The 17,032-nt window shown below is 40.2% G+C and overlaps 1 protein-coding gene across 2 annotated transcripts in view; it reads left to right on the top strand.

Moving 5' to 3' along the window:
* The window catches only part of LOC127651550 (dedicator of cytokinesis protein 11-like), a 119,425-nt gene that overhangs the window by 27,299 nt on the left and 75,094 nt on the right, over nucleotides 1-17,032 (top strand). For both annotated transcript variants that reach the window (XM_052137454.1, XM_052137446.1), the window contains exons 10-15: nucleotides 30-113; nucleotides 222-362; nucleotides 2,401-2,637; nucleotides 11,491-11,613; nucleotides 12,055-12,137; nucleotides 12,789-12,911. In XM_052137454.1, the coding sequence (XP_051993414.1) occupies nucleotides 30-113; nucleotides 222-362; nucleotides 2,401-2,637; nucleotides 11,491-11,613; nucleotides 12,055-12,137; nucleotides 12,789-12,911 (791 nt within the window). The remainder of the gene's footprint in view (nucleotides 1-29; nucleotides 114-221; nucleotides 363-2,400; nucleotides 2,638-11,490; nucleotides 11,614-12,054; nucleotides 12,138-12,788; nucleotides 12,912-17,032) is intronic.

The following is a 17,032-nucleotide window of genomic DNA, read 5'->3' as shown; positions in this document are numbered from 1 at the left end:
ATACAAAGTGTTTGTTCTCTCATCTCCAGTACGCTAAAGAGACAGAGCAGCTGAATAAAATGAGCAGAAATGAAGGCCGGCAGAAGATCTTCACCCTCGATTCTGAGACTCAGGTTAGTTGCTTAAGTCCATTGTAAAGCTATTATGGACAGACAGTCTTCCTTTGCCTGTCTAAAGTAATGATGAAAAGTAATAAATTACGTCTCCCTGGTCCTCTTCAGAAATTAGATTTCTCGGGCATTGAGCCTGATGTGAAGCCATTCGAAGAGCGCTTTGGACGAAGAATCATGGTCAGTTGTCACGATTTGACCTTTAGCCTGCAAGGATGCATCAGTGAGAAGAATGATGGAGCGCTAACCAATGTGAGTGACCTCTGATCTAGAATTTGTGCATCTTTCAAATGTCACACTTTTGTTGTGATAGTCCTGTTATGGCAAAATGATGGCAACTATATCTAGATCATGTGATCAAAAAAAACATTTTGCTTAGTCATGTAGAAGGATGTTAAGCCTATGAAACATTTATAAAAAAAATCAAAAGTTAATATTAGCAAATACATTTCTCTAAGCAAAAACATAATTATGTTAAAATACTCTCAGCTATCCAAGTTACAAATGCATAGACAACTATAAGTAAACATGGTGGTCGATTCCAGCGAAAAGTGTAAACATTGTGGCTCCGTGGCACTATCAAAACATTGCTCTGTTTGTGTGAGCACCAACCAGACATAACAACATTGGCTCAGTTAATTAAATTAATATGGGGTGGGACTATCTGTTTACCCTGACCAATGGCAGACTGTCATTTTTTTTTTTTTTTTTTGCAATTCTGTTTTGCAAAGCTTGTGGTGCAGAATTACACTTCAACTTTTTGAAGCTTCAAGCCTTTTATCAAATAGTAAAGCCAGACTACTGCCAGACTAACTTAAAGCTGCACTGTAACTTTTGTCTTTGTGTAATTTTGGACTTTCTTTTAAAATAAATGGTTTTTGGTTTCAGATGCTATTGTAGAAATGTAGTATTCACACAGTCAGCCATGATTACGTTAATCAATGAGTGAAAGTGTCAAATAACAGGATGGTTACTGACATAAGGCAAGAAGTAATTGGCAGGTCATGTGGTTCTAACGTGGCAGCCTCCATGTGCAGACCCTCTTCATGTAGATTAAAACAGCTTATGGAATGTTACTGATATGACTGAAATCGTAATTTTAATGTGAGTGCTGATGACTTCCTTACACATACTGCAAAATTACAATTTATGTCTTTAGGAGTAAAACTTTTTTTAAGAGGAACAAATTACCGAGTGCACCTTTAAGACTCAGTTTTCATTGTCAAAGCACAGCAGTTTAATATGCTATAGTTCTCAGAGTATTTTAATATAGTTTCTGTATATCGGGGAGTTATTTGACAAGAAAAAGATTAGAGGATCTTGGCATACTGTATGAACATCAGTGCAGACAAAAGACTCATCCAGGACATCATACAGAGTGATGAATACTGTCATGCTCATTGGTGCATTCTCAATAGCTCTGGGGAAGGAATGCTTGTGCTCATTAGCAGGGTTTGGAAAGCTGTTGCCCTGAACACTCCTTGAATTTCCGACACTGTGTTGAAGGATCTAGAGAAATATGATTCAAGGAAATGGAGTGAAATGACACACACATATGTGCTGGTTACAAAAATCTAATAAGTACTGATATACACGGGCCAATGACAAATGACCAAAGTTCAGCAATGCAAATCTATATGGCGCAAGCTAATAGCTTCTTTAGCCAGTCTGTTAGCCAGTTGGCTCACTTACATGTGACATGTCAAGCCAATCAGCTCGCATGGTGTGCATCTCTCTCTATGTCTAACATTAAAATTAGTTTTTATTTATTTTTTTTAAAGTTTTTTTGATAAGCCGGTTTCACTGCAGCGTGTTGTAAGAGTTCTTTCTCTGAAACCCACCTCCACCCTAGCTCCACCTGTCGTGATCTGCTACATGGGGATTGTTTGCTATGTCATTTGTGCAGCAACATCTCATATATGCTCGATGCAGCATGTCTTGTGTTTTGTCTATTTGTGCAGCATCAGCATCTTCACATGCTTGACTCATTATGTCTGGATTTTCTAGCAGTAGCTAGTGTCCGTACTTGCTCTGCAGCAGCGTAGATCTAGTTCGCAAAGACCAAAAAATGAACTGTATGTAATTGACCCATAAACTCTGTATTTTTTCTCTCGGCATGTGAGTCTTTGTGTCCCAGTTGGCATAAACATCTTCACACCACATACCTTATGATCTTTTAAAGCATATAAATTCCAGAGACCTTGCTTTAAATCAAATATGTTTAAATCAAGGTTGCCAGATTTCAAATGAGATATAATGATTCATCATCTAGTTCTCTGTCTCTTGTCAGGTGGAGCCATTCTTCATCAGCCTGGCTTTGTTTGATCTGACCAAAGGCTGCAAGATCTCTGCAGATTTTCATGTTGACTTGAACCCAGCATGTGTGAGGGAAATGCTTCTAGAAGTGTCTCCTCAGACACCGACAGAACCAGAAGCAGGAGACCGCAATGAAACAGTCAGGGTCAACGGACACAGCCTGCCAGTTCTCCAGAGGGTCGCGGAGTCACTCTTATGCTTTCCCACTCAGGTTAGAGCTCACTCTACTGAAATGAGTATGACTGATGCCACTTACTAAAGCTTAAAAAGGTTGTGTGGTTGTACTTAATTGATTTCAGCGCCATCGGGGGTGTTTGGAATTATGTCAAGTTCTGTGCAGCATATGCCAAATGAGTAAAGTAGTTCTTGCGATACTAGAAGGCAGAAATGGGGACTTGTGACTTGGTGACTTGGACTCGAGTCGACTCGAGTCGCTATTTTTATGACTTGTGACTTGACTTGACAAAAAATAAAATACTTGAGACTTGACTCGGACTTGGAAGTTAAAGACTCGGGACTTGACTTGACTTGAGAGACGAAGACTTGAATGACTTGAGTGTTAATCACATCATGTTTTCAGTTTGAATATAAAATATATAAATTATTTTAAAAAATAAAGTTGATCCAGCTGGAGCGCAGGCTGAGAATAGTTTTGTCATGACTGGATCACGACACTATAGGCTATCATCAGCCATGCCCTCTCGTACCTTACGCACACCACGCCCACTTAGATCAGATAACCCATCAACATGTCAGCCGGAGGGGTAACGTTACCGAGGGTCATCGTTTTCGGCTTCAAAAATGATTATCAAGATGGTAAAAGACGAACAGCGCTTTGCAAGACATGCAACGTTAAGATCGCGGACAGCCAGACGACAACCTCCAATTTCGATCCGCCATTTGAAGAGCCATTCTGCCCAGTAAGTGCTTGTCAATTTGTTAATTTTATCTGGTTAGTTGGTAGTTAGCTAATGTAATAATAGCAGGGTTCCCACGGGTCCTTGAAATCCTTGAAAGTTTGTGAATCTGAAAAATAAAATTCAAGGCCCTGGAAAGTTCTTGAAAATAAACATACATATACAGGTCCTTGAAAGTGCTTGAATTTATTTTGTGCAAGAAGTTTTCTGGAAAAAAAAAATCTGTCCATTAATTTTTTATTTCGCCAACACTTCTTGGCTTATGCTGCATACTAGCCTGCTTGATTTACGTTAGTTACGCGCATTTAAGTGTTTCCCGCGCGAGGTACTTTGTTTTGTACGTTGCCATGACGTTCACGCGCGCTGGTACCTCAACGTTTCCCACTCACAGACATTGCAAAAATAGGCTTATGGATATACTCTGAGTGTGTGTGTGTGTGGGAGTGTGAGAGCGCGAGAGTGAGTGTGTGTGTGTGTGAGTGAGTGAGTGAGTGTGGGTGTGGGAGTGTGGGAGAGAGAGTGTGTGAGAGAGTGAGTGTGTGTGTGTGTGTGTGTGTGAGCGCGAGCGCGAGAGTGAGTGAGTGAGTGTGGGTGTGGGAGAGAGAGTGTGTGTGAGTGGGTGTGTGAGAGAGAGAGAGTGTGTGAGAGAGAGTGTGTGAGAGAGGGTGTGTGAGAGAGGGTGTGTGAGAGAGGGTGTGGGAGAGAGAGTGTGTGTGAGAGAGAGAGAGTGTGTGAGAGAGAGAGAGAGAGAGAGTGTGAGAGAGTGTGTGTGTGAGAGAGAGAGGAGAAATGTAACAAAGTTTAATGTATGTAACTGTGTTTGAGAGAGAGAGAGGGAGGTGTTCAGAGAGGAGTCTGTTGGATGTTAAGCTGTTATATGTTTTATGGACTCAATGTTGAAAATTTAAAACATTTCAAACACTGTTGGCAGAAGTGAAAAATAAATAATTTTATGAAGTTACAATTTTGTTTGATTCCATGATGTATTTTACTGAACATGATTATTGTAATTTACTGACAGTTACTTATATCTTGTCTTTTCACTTTATTATGATCAGATTCTGCAGGTAAAATTACAATAATAAGGTGACTTGACTTGGACTTGACTTGACATAGCCTGTGACTTGACTTGGACTTGACTTGCCCAAGAAAAAAATACTTGGGACTTACTTGAGACTTGAAGGTTAAGACTTGAGACTTACTCGAGACTTGCACATGTGTGACTTGGTCCCATCTCTGCTAGAAGGATTTAATTATCTTGTAAAAAGACTAGGGGCCTCATTTATAAAATGTATGTATGATAAGATTTGATCCTAAATTCCATTGATTTTATCCTACATCAAAAGAGAGGAACAAATCTGGATTTTTAAAGGCAGTAACTGATGTAAAAATCTTTTTATGCGTACGTCAAATGAACGGATGATCCGGAGTGCCAGTGCATGCCTACCTGATTTATTTATAATTTTTTTTCATCCATCCATCCATCTTCAACCGCTTATCCGAAGTCGGGTCGCGGGGGCAGCTGCTCCAGCAGGGGGCCCCAAACTTCCCTATTCCGAGCCACATTAACCAGCTCTGACTGGGGGACCCCGAGGCGTTCCCAGGCCAGTTTGGAGATGTAATCTCTCCACCTAATCCTGGGTCTTCCCCGAGGCCTCCTCCCAGCTGGACGTGCCTGAAACACCTCCCTAGGGAGGCGGCCAGGGGGCATCCTTACCAGATGCCTAAACCACCTCAACTGACTCCTTTCGACGCAAAGGAGCAGCGGCTCTACTCCGAGCTCCTCACGGATGACTGAGCTCCTCACCCTATCTCTAAGGGAGAAGCCCGCTACCCTTCTGAGGAAGCCCATTTTGGCCGCTTGTACTCGCGACCTATTTCTTTTGGTCATGACCCAGCCTTCATGACCATAGGTGAGGATAGGAACAAAAATTGACCGGTACATCGAGAGCTTTGCCTTTCGGCTCAGCTCTCTTTTCGTGACAACGGTGCGATAGAGTGAGTGCAATACCGCCCCCGCTGCCCCGATTCTCCGGCCAACCTCCCGCTCCATTGTCCCCTCACTCGTGAACAAGACCCCGAGGTACTTGAACTCCTTCACTTGGGGCAATACCTCCTTCCCTACCTGGAGTACGCACTCCATCGGTTTCTTGCTGAGAACCATGGCCTCAGATTTAGAGGTGCTAATCCTCATCCCAGCTGCTTCACACTCGACTGTCAAGCGATCCAGTGAGAGTGTGGAGTTGTTTGACTACCTCAGTGACCTCCCCCAGGGAAATAGAATCTGATCCCCCATCAGCCTCCAGCTCTGCCTCTAGCATAGAGGGCGTGTTGGGATTTAGGAGTTCTTCAAAGTGTTCCTTTCACCGCCCAATAACCTCCTCGGTTGAGGTCAACAACGTCCCATCTTTGCTGTATACAGATTGGATGGTTCCCCGTTTCCCCCTCCTAAGGTGGCGGATGGTTTTCCAGAAGCACTTTGGTGCGGACCGAAAGTCCTTCTCCATGGCTTCTCTGAACTTTTCCCACACCCACTGCTTTGCCTCCCTCACGGCTGAGGCCGCAGCCCTTCGGGCCTGTCGGTACCTTGCAACTGCCTCCAGAGACCTCTGGGACAACAAATCCCGGAAGGCCTCTTTCTTCAGTCGGACGGCTTCCCTGACCACCAGTGTCCACCACGGTGTTCGAGGGTTACCACCCCTTGAGGCACCTAAAACCTTGAGGCTGCAGCTCTCCACCGCGGCTTCGGCATTGGAAGCTTTGAACATTGCCCACTCCGGTTCAATGTCCCCAACCTCCGCAGGGATGCCTGAAAAGCTCCGCCGGAGGTGTGAGTTGAAGATCTCACGGACAGGGACCACGTCCAAACGTTCCCAGTTCACCCGCACTACTCGCTTGGGCTTCCCAGGTCTGTCCAGAGTCTTTCCCCACCCCCTGACCCAACTCACCACCAGATGGTGATCGGTTGACAGCTCTGCCCCTCTCTTCACCCGAGTGTCCAAAACATATGGCCTCAGATCCGACGACACGATTACAAAATCGATCATCGACCTTCGGCCTAGGGTGCTCTGGTACCACGTACACTTATGAGCATCCTTATGTTCGAACATGGTGTTTGTTATAGATAATCCATGACTAGCACAGAAATCTAATAACAAACATCCACTTGAGTTCAGATCGGGGAGGCCGTTCCTCCCAATCACGCCTTTCCAGGTGTCCCTGTCATTTCCCACGTGTGCGTTGAAGTCACCCAGCATCACTATGGAGTCCCCTACTGGGGCCCTATTCAGGACTCCATTCAGGGTCTCCAAGAAGGCCGAATACTCTGAACTGCTGTTCGGTGCATATGCACAGACAACAGTCAGAGTTTCCCCCCCACAACCCGTAGGCGTAGGGAGGCGACCCTCTCATCCGCTGGGGTAAACTCCAACGTAGTGGCGCTCAGCCGGGGGCTCGTGAGTATCCCCACACCCGCCTGTCGCCTCACACCCTGGGAAACTCCAGAGAAGAATAGAGTCCATCCCCTATCCAGGAGTACGGATCCAGAGCCAAAACTGTGCGTTGATGTAAGCCCCACCAGATCCAACTGGTAACGCTCCACCTGCCTCACCAGTTCCGGCTCCTTCCCCCCCAGTGAGGTGACATTCCACGTCCCCAGAGCTAGCCTTTGCTGCCCGGGTCTGGTCCGTCGAGGCCCACGGCCTTCACTGCCACCCATATGGCAGCGCACCCGACTCTTGCGGTTTCTCCAATGGGTGGTGGGCCCAAGGGATGTAGAGGGGGGTTTCACGTCGCTTTTTCGGGCTGTGCCCGGCCAGGCTCCGTGACACGGCCGGCCACCAGGCGCTCGCCGACGAGCCCTCCATCTGGGCCTGGCTCCAGATGGGGGCCCCGGGCTTCCTCCGGGCAGGGTAACTCCTCCTCCTTCCGTTTTTGCCATAGAGTCTTTGTGAACCATTCTTAGTCTGGCCCCTCACCTGAGACCACTTTGCCTTGGGAGACCCTACCAGGAGCACATGGCTCCAGACAACACAGCCCTCAGGATCATAAGGGCACACAAACCTCTCCACCACGATAAGGTGCTGGTTCCCGGAGAGGATAATTTTTTTGGTGATGCAAAAATAGTGAATGAATGAATTTGTTTTATTAACAAGTGAGCATGTTTATGTGAACAAGAATATTCTGTGTATGAGTCAATGTGGTCATATTTAGATTATGTATGTCATAATGTGAATGCTTTATTTTGGATATCTGCTATTACAGAATATTTCCTGTATTTATAGCCTAATGTGCACATTTCCATTATAAATTCATTTTGAGACCTGTGAGGTAACAGGCATGAGTAATATACAGTAAGTAATATGTCTAGCACATTTTTGGAGCAAAGAGGAGGAGAGATTATAGTTTACAGCCCTTAAAACATAGCTGAATCAATATACAGATAGGTGAAAGCACTGCAGTGCTCTCATATTTAAAAAAAATATATATAAATTCATCATTCAGCCTCTTGTCTGCTGATGTTGTAGAGGACATAAATAGAAACAAATGATTTGACTAGATTGCTAAAATGCTGTGTAATAAATGGCAAGATTGAGCAGAAGAGAATAGCAGGAAAAGAACACGAATTTGGTTTATACAGAACACGATTGCCATGTGGACCTCATATTTCATTATACAGTGTGTAAAAGAGCTTGTAAACCTCTTTTTGAAATTAAAGTTTAGCAACAAAATGGATGTTACTCGAAGAATGGTGTGGATTACAGTAAAATCAGTCAATGAATGGATTTATTATTGATAATGAAAATGAATAACTGAAGATGAGTTATGTATTAGGCTACATCATATGGGCAGAAACCAGTAGCTGGACTTCCTTATTTAGAAAACTTTTCCAACTGCACAAGAACTTTCCGTATGAATGAATGAATGAACGAACGAATGAATATCTTGTGCATGTGCTTTAACCTCTTGACACCCTGCATTCACATGCATGGACATTTTGTTTTGGCTTCGCTATGTGCTAAGCATAAATTTCATTTAAACTGACTGATCTCAGTTCAGGATAATCTAGGCTGTCAGTAAAGGATTAAACTTTTGACACAAGTCATGTGACAAAAAAACATGGCACCGGTCTCAGCTGAGTTTGTCTTCGAAACGGCAACAAAACTACATCTAGTAAGAAACCTCATGAATTGTTTACATTTTAAACCACAGTGTTTTTGTGAGACTGTGGTGGGTGGACCTCGGACCCTCTAGCGATGTCTGGTGCATACTCCCCCGTAAGAAAATGTTGTACATTGTAAAGTTAAATGCATCAATCTGGTGCAATCTGAGAGACTAGATCTATAAAGAACTTTGTGCTCTTGTAAACAATTTTGAGCTCTTGTAGTAATTTAATCATAAACACATTGGATGTATAGATATGAATAGTGATGACATGGCAAAAAACTCACACCAACAAAGCATGGTAAACGAGCCAGAATTTAACGCAGTTCACAAGTGGCCAAAACACAAAACACGCTGTTAAACACAATGACCACTTACGTGGACTATAGTCTAATTTTCCTTATTCACTGTGCTTTGTCACAATGAGAGTCAATGGATGCATCCAAAAGCTGAAAAATGTTGCTTTTAGAGGCTGTATACAGATTTAGGATGAAAATAAGGTGTATTTCAAACTGTTCTGAGACCAGTGCAGACCAACAGCACACTGGAGGTTGTCATTCCCTTATTAGGGAGCAAGGGAGCATCCTATATCATTCACGCCTAGCATCCCGTCAAAAGCACAGTTTCAGGCTGCAGATGATGTTTGCACCACTCAACATGTTTGGCAGACATGGCTCAATGGTAATCAGTACATAGATTCAGACTTTAACATGCAAATTGTATTTTAGCATGGTTGTCAATGATTGGCTGATGCTGGCCATTACTTTGAATCAGAATTATTTATGCTGATTTCCGATGTAACGTCTGTAACGTCTCAAAAACATGAATAACCAACACTCCTGGAAACAAACAATTTTTGATTAAAAAAGAAATATTACTTTCTATAGCTTGGTATAATTTAAAATTGCACATCTTAGTCCCACTGTCCACATATGTGGACATCAATTTTTAGGAAAACTATTTTGGTCTCTAGTTTTTTTTTTTTTTTTTTTTGCATGTTTCTTAGTGGCAACTAATTACAAATCAAAAAGGGGTATGGATAATGCCCTCCATACCATTTATGGACCAGTCATTGTCTGGTCTCATTAGGTTAATTGTATTCTGTCTCACCATATTAGGCTATTTGTGGGCATTCTGTAGGTGAGACTTGATTTGCGATTTATCAAGTGGGATGCATTTAGGAACTTTTTTATTTTTTGCATATGGACATTTTATAAATCATATGTTGGAACATTTGGGGAAATTTTGTACGTTCATATTGTTTCTACTATTAATTCACATTAACTTAACATCACTCCACAAACCTCTTTATAAAAGAGGCCCTAGATTTTTGAATTTTATGAAGAAAATTTTATGAAGAAAATGTGTTTCTTGCCCATGCAAAACAAAAAACCTATTTTTTCTGGTCATCTACTAAAATTAGCTCTGTGCAGAATATTTCTATAAATGTCTGGTAAACCTTCCCACTGCTGGCATTGTTTACTGCTGCCGAGAAGGATGCTTATTCTCTGCTTCTTATTGGGAAGTCAATAGGCTTTCAGATTTTAGCATTTCCATGCTGTTTGCTTGGCTGTAGGTGGATGAAAATGGTTCATTATAGTCATTTTCCCTCACCATTGCACTTCTGCTTATTGCTTATTTATACGGCTATCAATGTGAAATCATGTTCACATGGACTTGGAACATGGAAGTTTCATGTATACAACTAAAGCATTATTAAAATGCACCTTTTTTTTATTTTTTATCTCAGATGATTTACAGTTGTAAAGCATGGGTAGTAATACTTAAAGGGATGGTTTAACCAAAAAGGAAAATGTTGTCATATGCCCCCCTCATGTTGTTCCAAACCCACATTTTGCCACTTTGAAACAAAAAAGGAGATATTTTCCCAAAAGTCCGTGCTGCTCTTTTCCATTAAACAATAGAGATTGGCGAACCCAAATGTCAAGCTCCAAAAAGGACCTTAAAAAGTACAAAAAAAATTGCATTTGAGAATACAAATTTACATTAGATTGATCTTGCTTTGCTGTAGGTGGTTTGTGGCCAGAGCAGGAGCAGGAGCAGTCTTACCCATTAACTGCACTGTTTCACAGCATTATTGCTGCACATTAAATCATAGCTAGTGCCATGACAGCCTGACACCTCTGCTGGCAGACTAGGAAATTTAACATGGATTTCTGGAACTAACACAAGAGCAGGGCCCAGTCCAGTTGGCTGAACTGTCAGGATATGTTATTACAGATATAAATATACACAGATATAAAAACAGATACTGAAGAGTATGAAGAACGACAGAGGAGATACCAGAACAGATATGGTTTTATAAAGTATTGCAAATCAACAAAGTCCTCATGTTGATTCATATTTTTGGGCATCAAATTTATAAATATAAGAGAACACAGGCAGTAATATTTCACTTAGACAGGCCTACAAGTTAAGGATCTAAGACAGGCATTGGAAACCTACGGCCCCCGGGCCAGATCCGGCCATCCACATGGTTTATCTGGCAGGCAGCTCATTTATCCTGAACAATTTTTTCATTGGACATTTTTGGGCTTGCATTGGGACCTAATGTGCATCCACAAGCTTATAGCATGCTCCGGGTTCCCAGATAAGATGTAAACCCCCAATCAGAGCTTTACAATTAGAAAAATTGAATATGTTCCACCCCATGTTATACATCATTTGCCCAATCTGACAACCATGCATGCGCTGTACTGAGATCATGTAGTATATTTCTGGGTACAAGCTAGTAATGTTTTTTATTACCAGGCCATATTAACCACTAATTTGCCTCTTCCGTATTTGTTGCATATGTATGTGTTGCTGCTTGAGTAGTGCGTCTGTAAACAACTGTGAATTACAAGAATAAATGAAGAAAATGATTTCATATTTTCTACTTGTCAATCTATGCATAATTCTTTCATTGTGCACCAGTGCTCAGAAAGGCTTTGAGACTCAGCATGTTATTGTGTGTTGTACAGGCGATCTTCTCAGTTACTAACCCTCACACCGACATCTTCCTGGTGGCACGGGTGGAGAAGGTTTTACAGAACGGCATCACCCACTGCACTGAGCCCTACATCAAGACTTCTGACATCAACAAGGTCTGTGTTTGCCCCTGGAGCTGAAAACGAGAGTGGTGTAAAAAGCATTTTCTACCAGAATACAGCCTTTTCTTCAGTCTGCTCAATCATCAACTGGCTATTTAGAATACATTTTTACAATACATCATTTTAGATAATAATTAAATAATTATTAATAAATAATACTTTTAAATATCACAGTGTTGAAAATAAAAATATATGGAAATATATTTAAATATAGATTCAATAATGGAAAGAATGTTTGTTATTTATAAAAAAAAATTAAACCTGTTTTCGGTAAAAAAAAAACAAATCATAAAAAAAGGCATTTATTCTGTTCACTTTTATACTACAAGTGTTGTAGTATACTGCATTCCTAACTATGAGTTAATATGGATTTAAATGCTTCCAAGATATTCTGTTGAATATTTCCATGATTTTGTTTATACATCTGTTTCTCAGACAGTACAGAAAGTCCTGAAGACTGCCAAACAGACCTGCCAGCGGCTGGGCCAGTACCGGATGCCCTTCGCTTGGGCTGCAAAGTAAGCCACAGAAACACACCCATAAAGGCTTAGTGGACTAACAAAACTGACTCATATGGTCTATTTTTAAATATATATATATATATATATATATATATATATATATATATATATATAGCAGAACTACCTCTAATTTCTGTAATATAAAGGTATACTCCGTCAGCACTCTATAGAAAAAGCTTAAAGGAACAGTTCACCCAAAAAGTTTCTCATCATCTACTCACCTTTATGCCACCCCAGATGTGTATGGACTTTCTTTCATCTGCTGAACTCAAATGAAGATTTTTAGAAGGTTTTCTCAGCTCTTTTAGGCCATACAATGCAAGTGAATGGGTGCCAAAATTTTGAAGCTCAAAAAATCTGTAAAAGTCAGCATAAAAGTAATTCATAATGCATATCACTGGGCAAGGAGAAGAATTTCTAGCAAAGAATTACTTCTATATTGGTCTGTTTCTCACCCACACCTGTCCTATAATTTCTGAAGATATGGATTAAATTACTGGAGTCATATGGATTACTTTTGTGATGCCTTTTTGTGCAATTTCTGGGTGAAATATTCTTTTAAGACTACCTGTAAATGTTTAGTTAATGTTCTTACAGTAAAAGTAAAATTCTGATACTGTGGATGCAATGTATGTTGTGTGGCTTCAGACAGGTGTTTAAAGATTCCCAAGGCAGTTTAGACATGGATGGGAAGTTCTCTCCGATCTACCGCCAAGACAGTAGCAAGATATCCACAGAAGACCTCATAAAACTACTATCAGATCTCAAGAAGTGAGTGATAACTTATGTGACTAGATCATGACACTTGAGACTTGGTACTCTTAGGGTGAATGAAATGAAACCTGTCCAGAACATTGTATTTAACATTGCTTAGTATTATAGTTAATTTTGACATAACGTTGTCATAACAATTAAACCCCCATTTTCATTATTATTTATATATATATATATATACACTGTTATACATATATATATATATTCAGTATCTCACAAAAGTGAGTATACCCCTCACATGTTTGTAAATATTTGATTACATCTTTTCATGTGACAACACTGAAGAAATGACACTTTGCTACAATGTAAAGTAGTGAGTGTACAGCTTGTATAACAGTGTACATTTGCTGTCCCCTCAAAATAACTCAACACACAGCCATTATTGTCTATACTGCTGACAACAAAAGTGAGTACACCCCTAAGTGAAAATGTCCTAACTTGCATCTGTGGATGCAGCGGCGAATGTTTTTGACTAACAAAGGTTTACTAAAGTAATCCCAAGACCATTTTCATGATATCCATTACAGATGAATGATGTTTTTAAGATGTCTGAAGAGATCATGCGCAATCAGAAGAGGTTTTCGTCTTGCCCTTTCACACCGAGATTTGACCAGATTCCTTGAATCTTTTAACTATATTGTGCACATATATATACATATACACACACACATATACAGTGTGTGTATATACACACACACATATACAGTATCTCACAAATTGAGTACACCCCTCACAATCTTTTAACTATATTGTGCACATATATATACATATACACACACACATATACAGTATCTCACAAAATGAGTACACCCCTCACATTTTTGTAAATATTTGATTACATTCTTTTCATGTGACAACACTGAAGAAATTACACTTTGCTACAAAGCAGAAGCCGTACATCAACACTGACCAGAAGTGCTGCTGACTTCGCTGGGCTCAGTCTCATCTAAAGCCCTATTCAGAGGGCAATTGTTTCTCAGGGTGATATGTGTAAATACACATGTACATTTACATTTACAAAGTACATTTTCATGGCTCTTGAGTAATTAAACGCATGCGTTTGGATGACAATTAAATCATGGGGGATGAGAGAGACTTTTTGTCAATCACATGATTGTGGTTGTGCTTGTTATATAGAAAATTCATCAATCCACAAACTGTGTTATTTGCATTTAAATATTATGGTAAAGTGAAAATAAATTTTTAAAGCATGAGGGAACCACACTGCAAAGCAATGCGGGCATTTACAGTGTACATATTCACATACGGATCAAGCCAAAATACTTGTGAAGAGCAATTAAACAAATAAAGAAACTGTAGGGACAAGACTGTTTATCAACGCAGCCAAATAAATCTGGAGGTGGAAATTAAACCGTTTAAACCCAGTAACATTAACCCAGCATCTTTTCTGGGACTAATCGACCCGTATAAAATAATTGTCATGAAAGCCCTATGTATAAATGCATTTAGTAAATGTTTGTACATTAAAATGTGATATATTAAAATTTTATTACATTGCTGCAATAATGGACCATTTCAAAAGTTTACGTGATCTGGCTCTCGTTTTTCTTTCCCTTCTACTTAAGTGTTCCCACTCACTATGTTGGAGCGGCAACATAATTTTATCATTGTGAGTTATTTAAAACAAAATTGTTACCAGCAACTTTCACAACCGTCCGTTACCTTTAGAGATGTTACCACGCGCAGCACAAATGTACGGCACAAAATGGCTTTTGGATTATAAACTCAGAGATGTGCACTCAGACGGTAATTAAATGACAAAACTAACTTGGTGTTTGTCAAAAAACTGTAGGTAATTTGGCTGGGAATTTTCTCATGGGAGGTGGTTGAAAAACACAGACATTTCGGATTCGGATGGCAATAAATCACTGACTACCCCCTGTAAATGCAGGAATTACCTCACATCCCCATTTAAAATAATTGCTGTCTGAATAGGGCTTTAGATGTAAAGTAGAACAGTGGAACTGTGTTTTTTGGTCAGAAGTGTCCACATTTCAAAACGTTTTTGAAAAACACAGCTTTGTGTTATCCGAGCCAAAGAGGAAAAGGACCATCCAAGTTGTTATTCCATGCACAAATGCGTTTTTTTGTGACCATTCGTTTTTCCTCATTTTTAAAAATGTATTTGTTAATTGAACTGTTGTATATAAGCAATATCACACATGCAAGAGTGTGATATGGCACTACATCAGCACTGCTGTTATTCACCCGCAGGCACGAAGCTGAAGGCCGAGTGCTGTAGCTTGTCACAGCAGTGCTGATTTAGGGCCATATAGCACGACTGCAAGTGTGATATTGCTTAATATATTTACAATGGCGGCCAAAAGTTTGGAATAATGTACAGATTTTGCTTTAATGGAAAAAATTGGTACTTTTATTCACCAAAGTGGCATTCATCTGATCACAGTGTATAGTCAGGACATAATTAATGTGAAAAATGACTATTACAATTTGAAATTTTTTTCAGAACTTCTTAAACTACTTTAAAAAGTTCTCATCAATTAATCCTCCATATGTAGCAATGACAACTTTGCAGATCCTTGACATTCTAGCTGTCAGTTTGTCCAGAAACTCAGGTGACATTTCACCCCACACTTCCTGTAGCACTTGCCATTGATGTGTCTGTCTTGTCGGGCACTTCTCACACACCTTACAGTCTAGCTGATCCCACAAAAGCTCAATGGGGTTAAGATCCATAACACTCTTTTCCAATTATCTGTTGTCCAATGTCTGTGTTTCTTTGCCCACTCAAACCTTTTCTTTTTGTTCCAAAAGTGGCTTTTTCTTTGCAATTCTTCCCATAAGGCCTGCTCCCCTGAGTCTTCTCTTTACTGTTGTACATGAAACTGGTGTTGAGCGGGTAGAATTCAATGATGCTGTCAGCTGAGAACATGTGAGGTGTCTGTTTCTCAAACTAGAGACTCTGATGAACTTATCCTCTTGTTTAGTTGTACATCTGGCCTTCCACAACTCTTTCAGTCCTTGTAAGAGACAGTTGTCCTTTGACTTTGAAGACTGTAGTGTACACCTTTGTATGAAATCTTTTTCATATTGTATAGCCTTCATTTCTCAAATATTTTTTTATTTAATTTTTTACCTAATATTGACCTTAAAAACATGCCAGTCTATTGCATACTGTGGCAACTCAAAGACAACGTTAAGCTTCATTTAACGAACCAAATAGTTTTCAGCTGTGTTTGATATAATGGCAAGTGATTTTCTAGAACCAAATTAGCAATTTATCATGATTACTCAAGGATAAGGTGTTGGAGTGATGGCTGCTGGAAATGGGGCCTGTTTAGATTTGATAAAAAATGACTTTTTCAAATAGTGATGGTGCTGCTTTTTTACATCAGTAATGTTCTGACTATACTTTGTGATCAGTTGAATGCCACTTTCTTTCCAAAACAGCAAAATCTGTGCATTATTCCAAACTTTTGGCACACACACACACAGCCAAAAGTTTGGAATAATGCACAGATTTTGCTGTTTTGGAAGGAAAGTGGCATTCAACTGATGTTTTAGGCATACTACTATATAGTATGCCTAAAACAGTATGACAATGGAGTAGTATGTCCAAAGCCTCAGTAGTCATAAAAGAGTAGGTGAGAAATACCTGTATGACCTACTATTTCTGTCAAGATTTTGAAGTGCGGGTCGACTGGACACATAATGCCATGGGACCTAAAGAGACATCACATTCAAAATGCTGAAAAAAATACACCAAGAAAGTTTTCGTTGTGGTTAAATGGTGCTTGAGTATGTTGTTGAGTAGGTTATTTTTAGCAGTTGTTGTTACTGTGTCATATATTCGGGTCACAAGCCCAGGTGAAGTATGACTGGAATGTTTTCATACCACGTGCCATCTGCATACCATATTTTATTACCAGCTAAGAAGTGTGTTCCTCATCAAATGCAGTACATACTCCGACTGTATGTGATTTTTAGATTCAGTATTTGTCTTTTTTGATTTTGGGCTGAAATATGACCTGGATGTGCTTTCAAGAGATTCATCCATTTGTACTTGTACCTTTTTCTGCCTGGTACACATGTTGCCTTGTTGTAGTAAGAAAGCATCTCCTTTATATTATGGCTGA

Source organism: Xyrauchen texanus, chromosome 1, assembly GCF_025860055.1.
Source record: "Xyrauchen texanus isolate HMW12.3.18 chromosome 1, RBS_HiC_50CHRs, whole genome shotgun sequence".
In the NCBI taxonomy this organism is placed as follows: domain Eukaryota; kingdom Metazoa; phylum Chordata; class Actinopteri; order Cypriniformes; family Catostomidae; genus Xyrauchen; species Xyrauchen texanus.
This window is presented reverse-complemented; position numbering and strand designations above follow the sequence as displayed.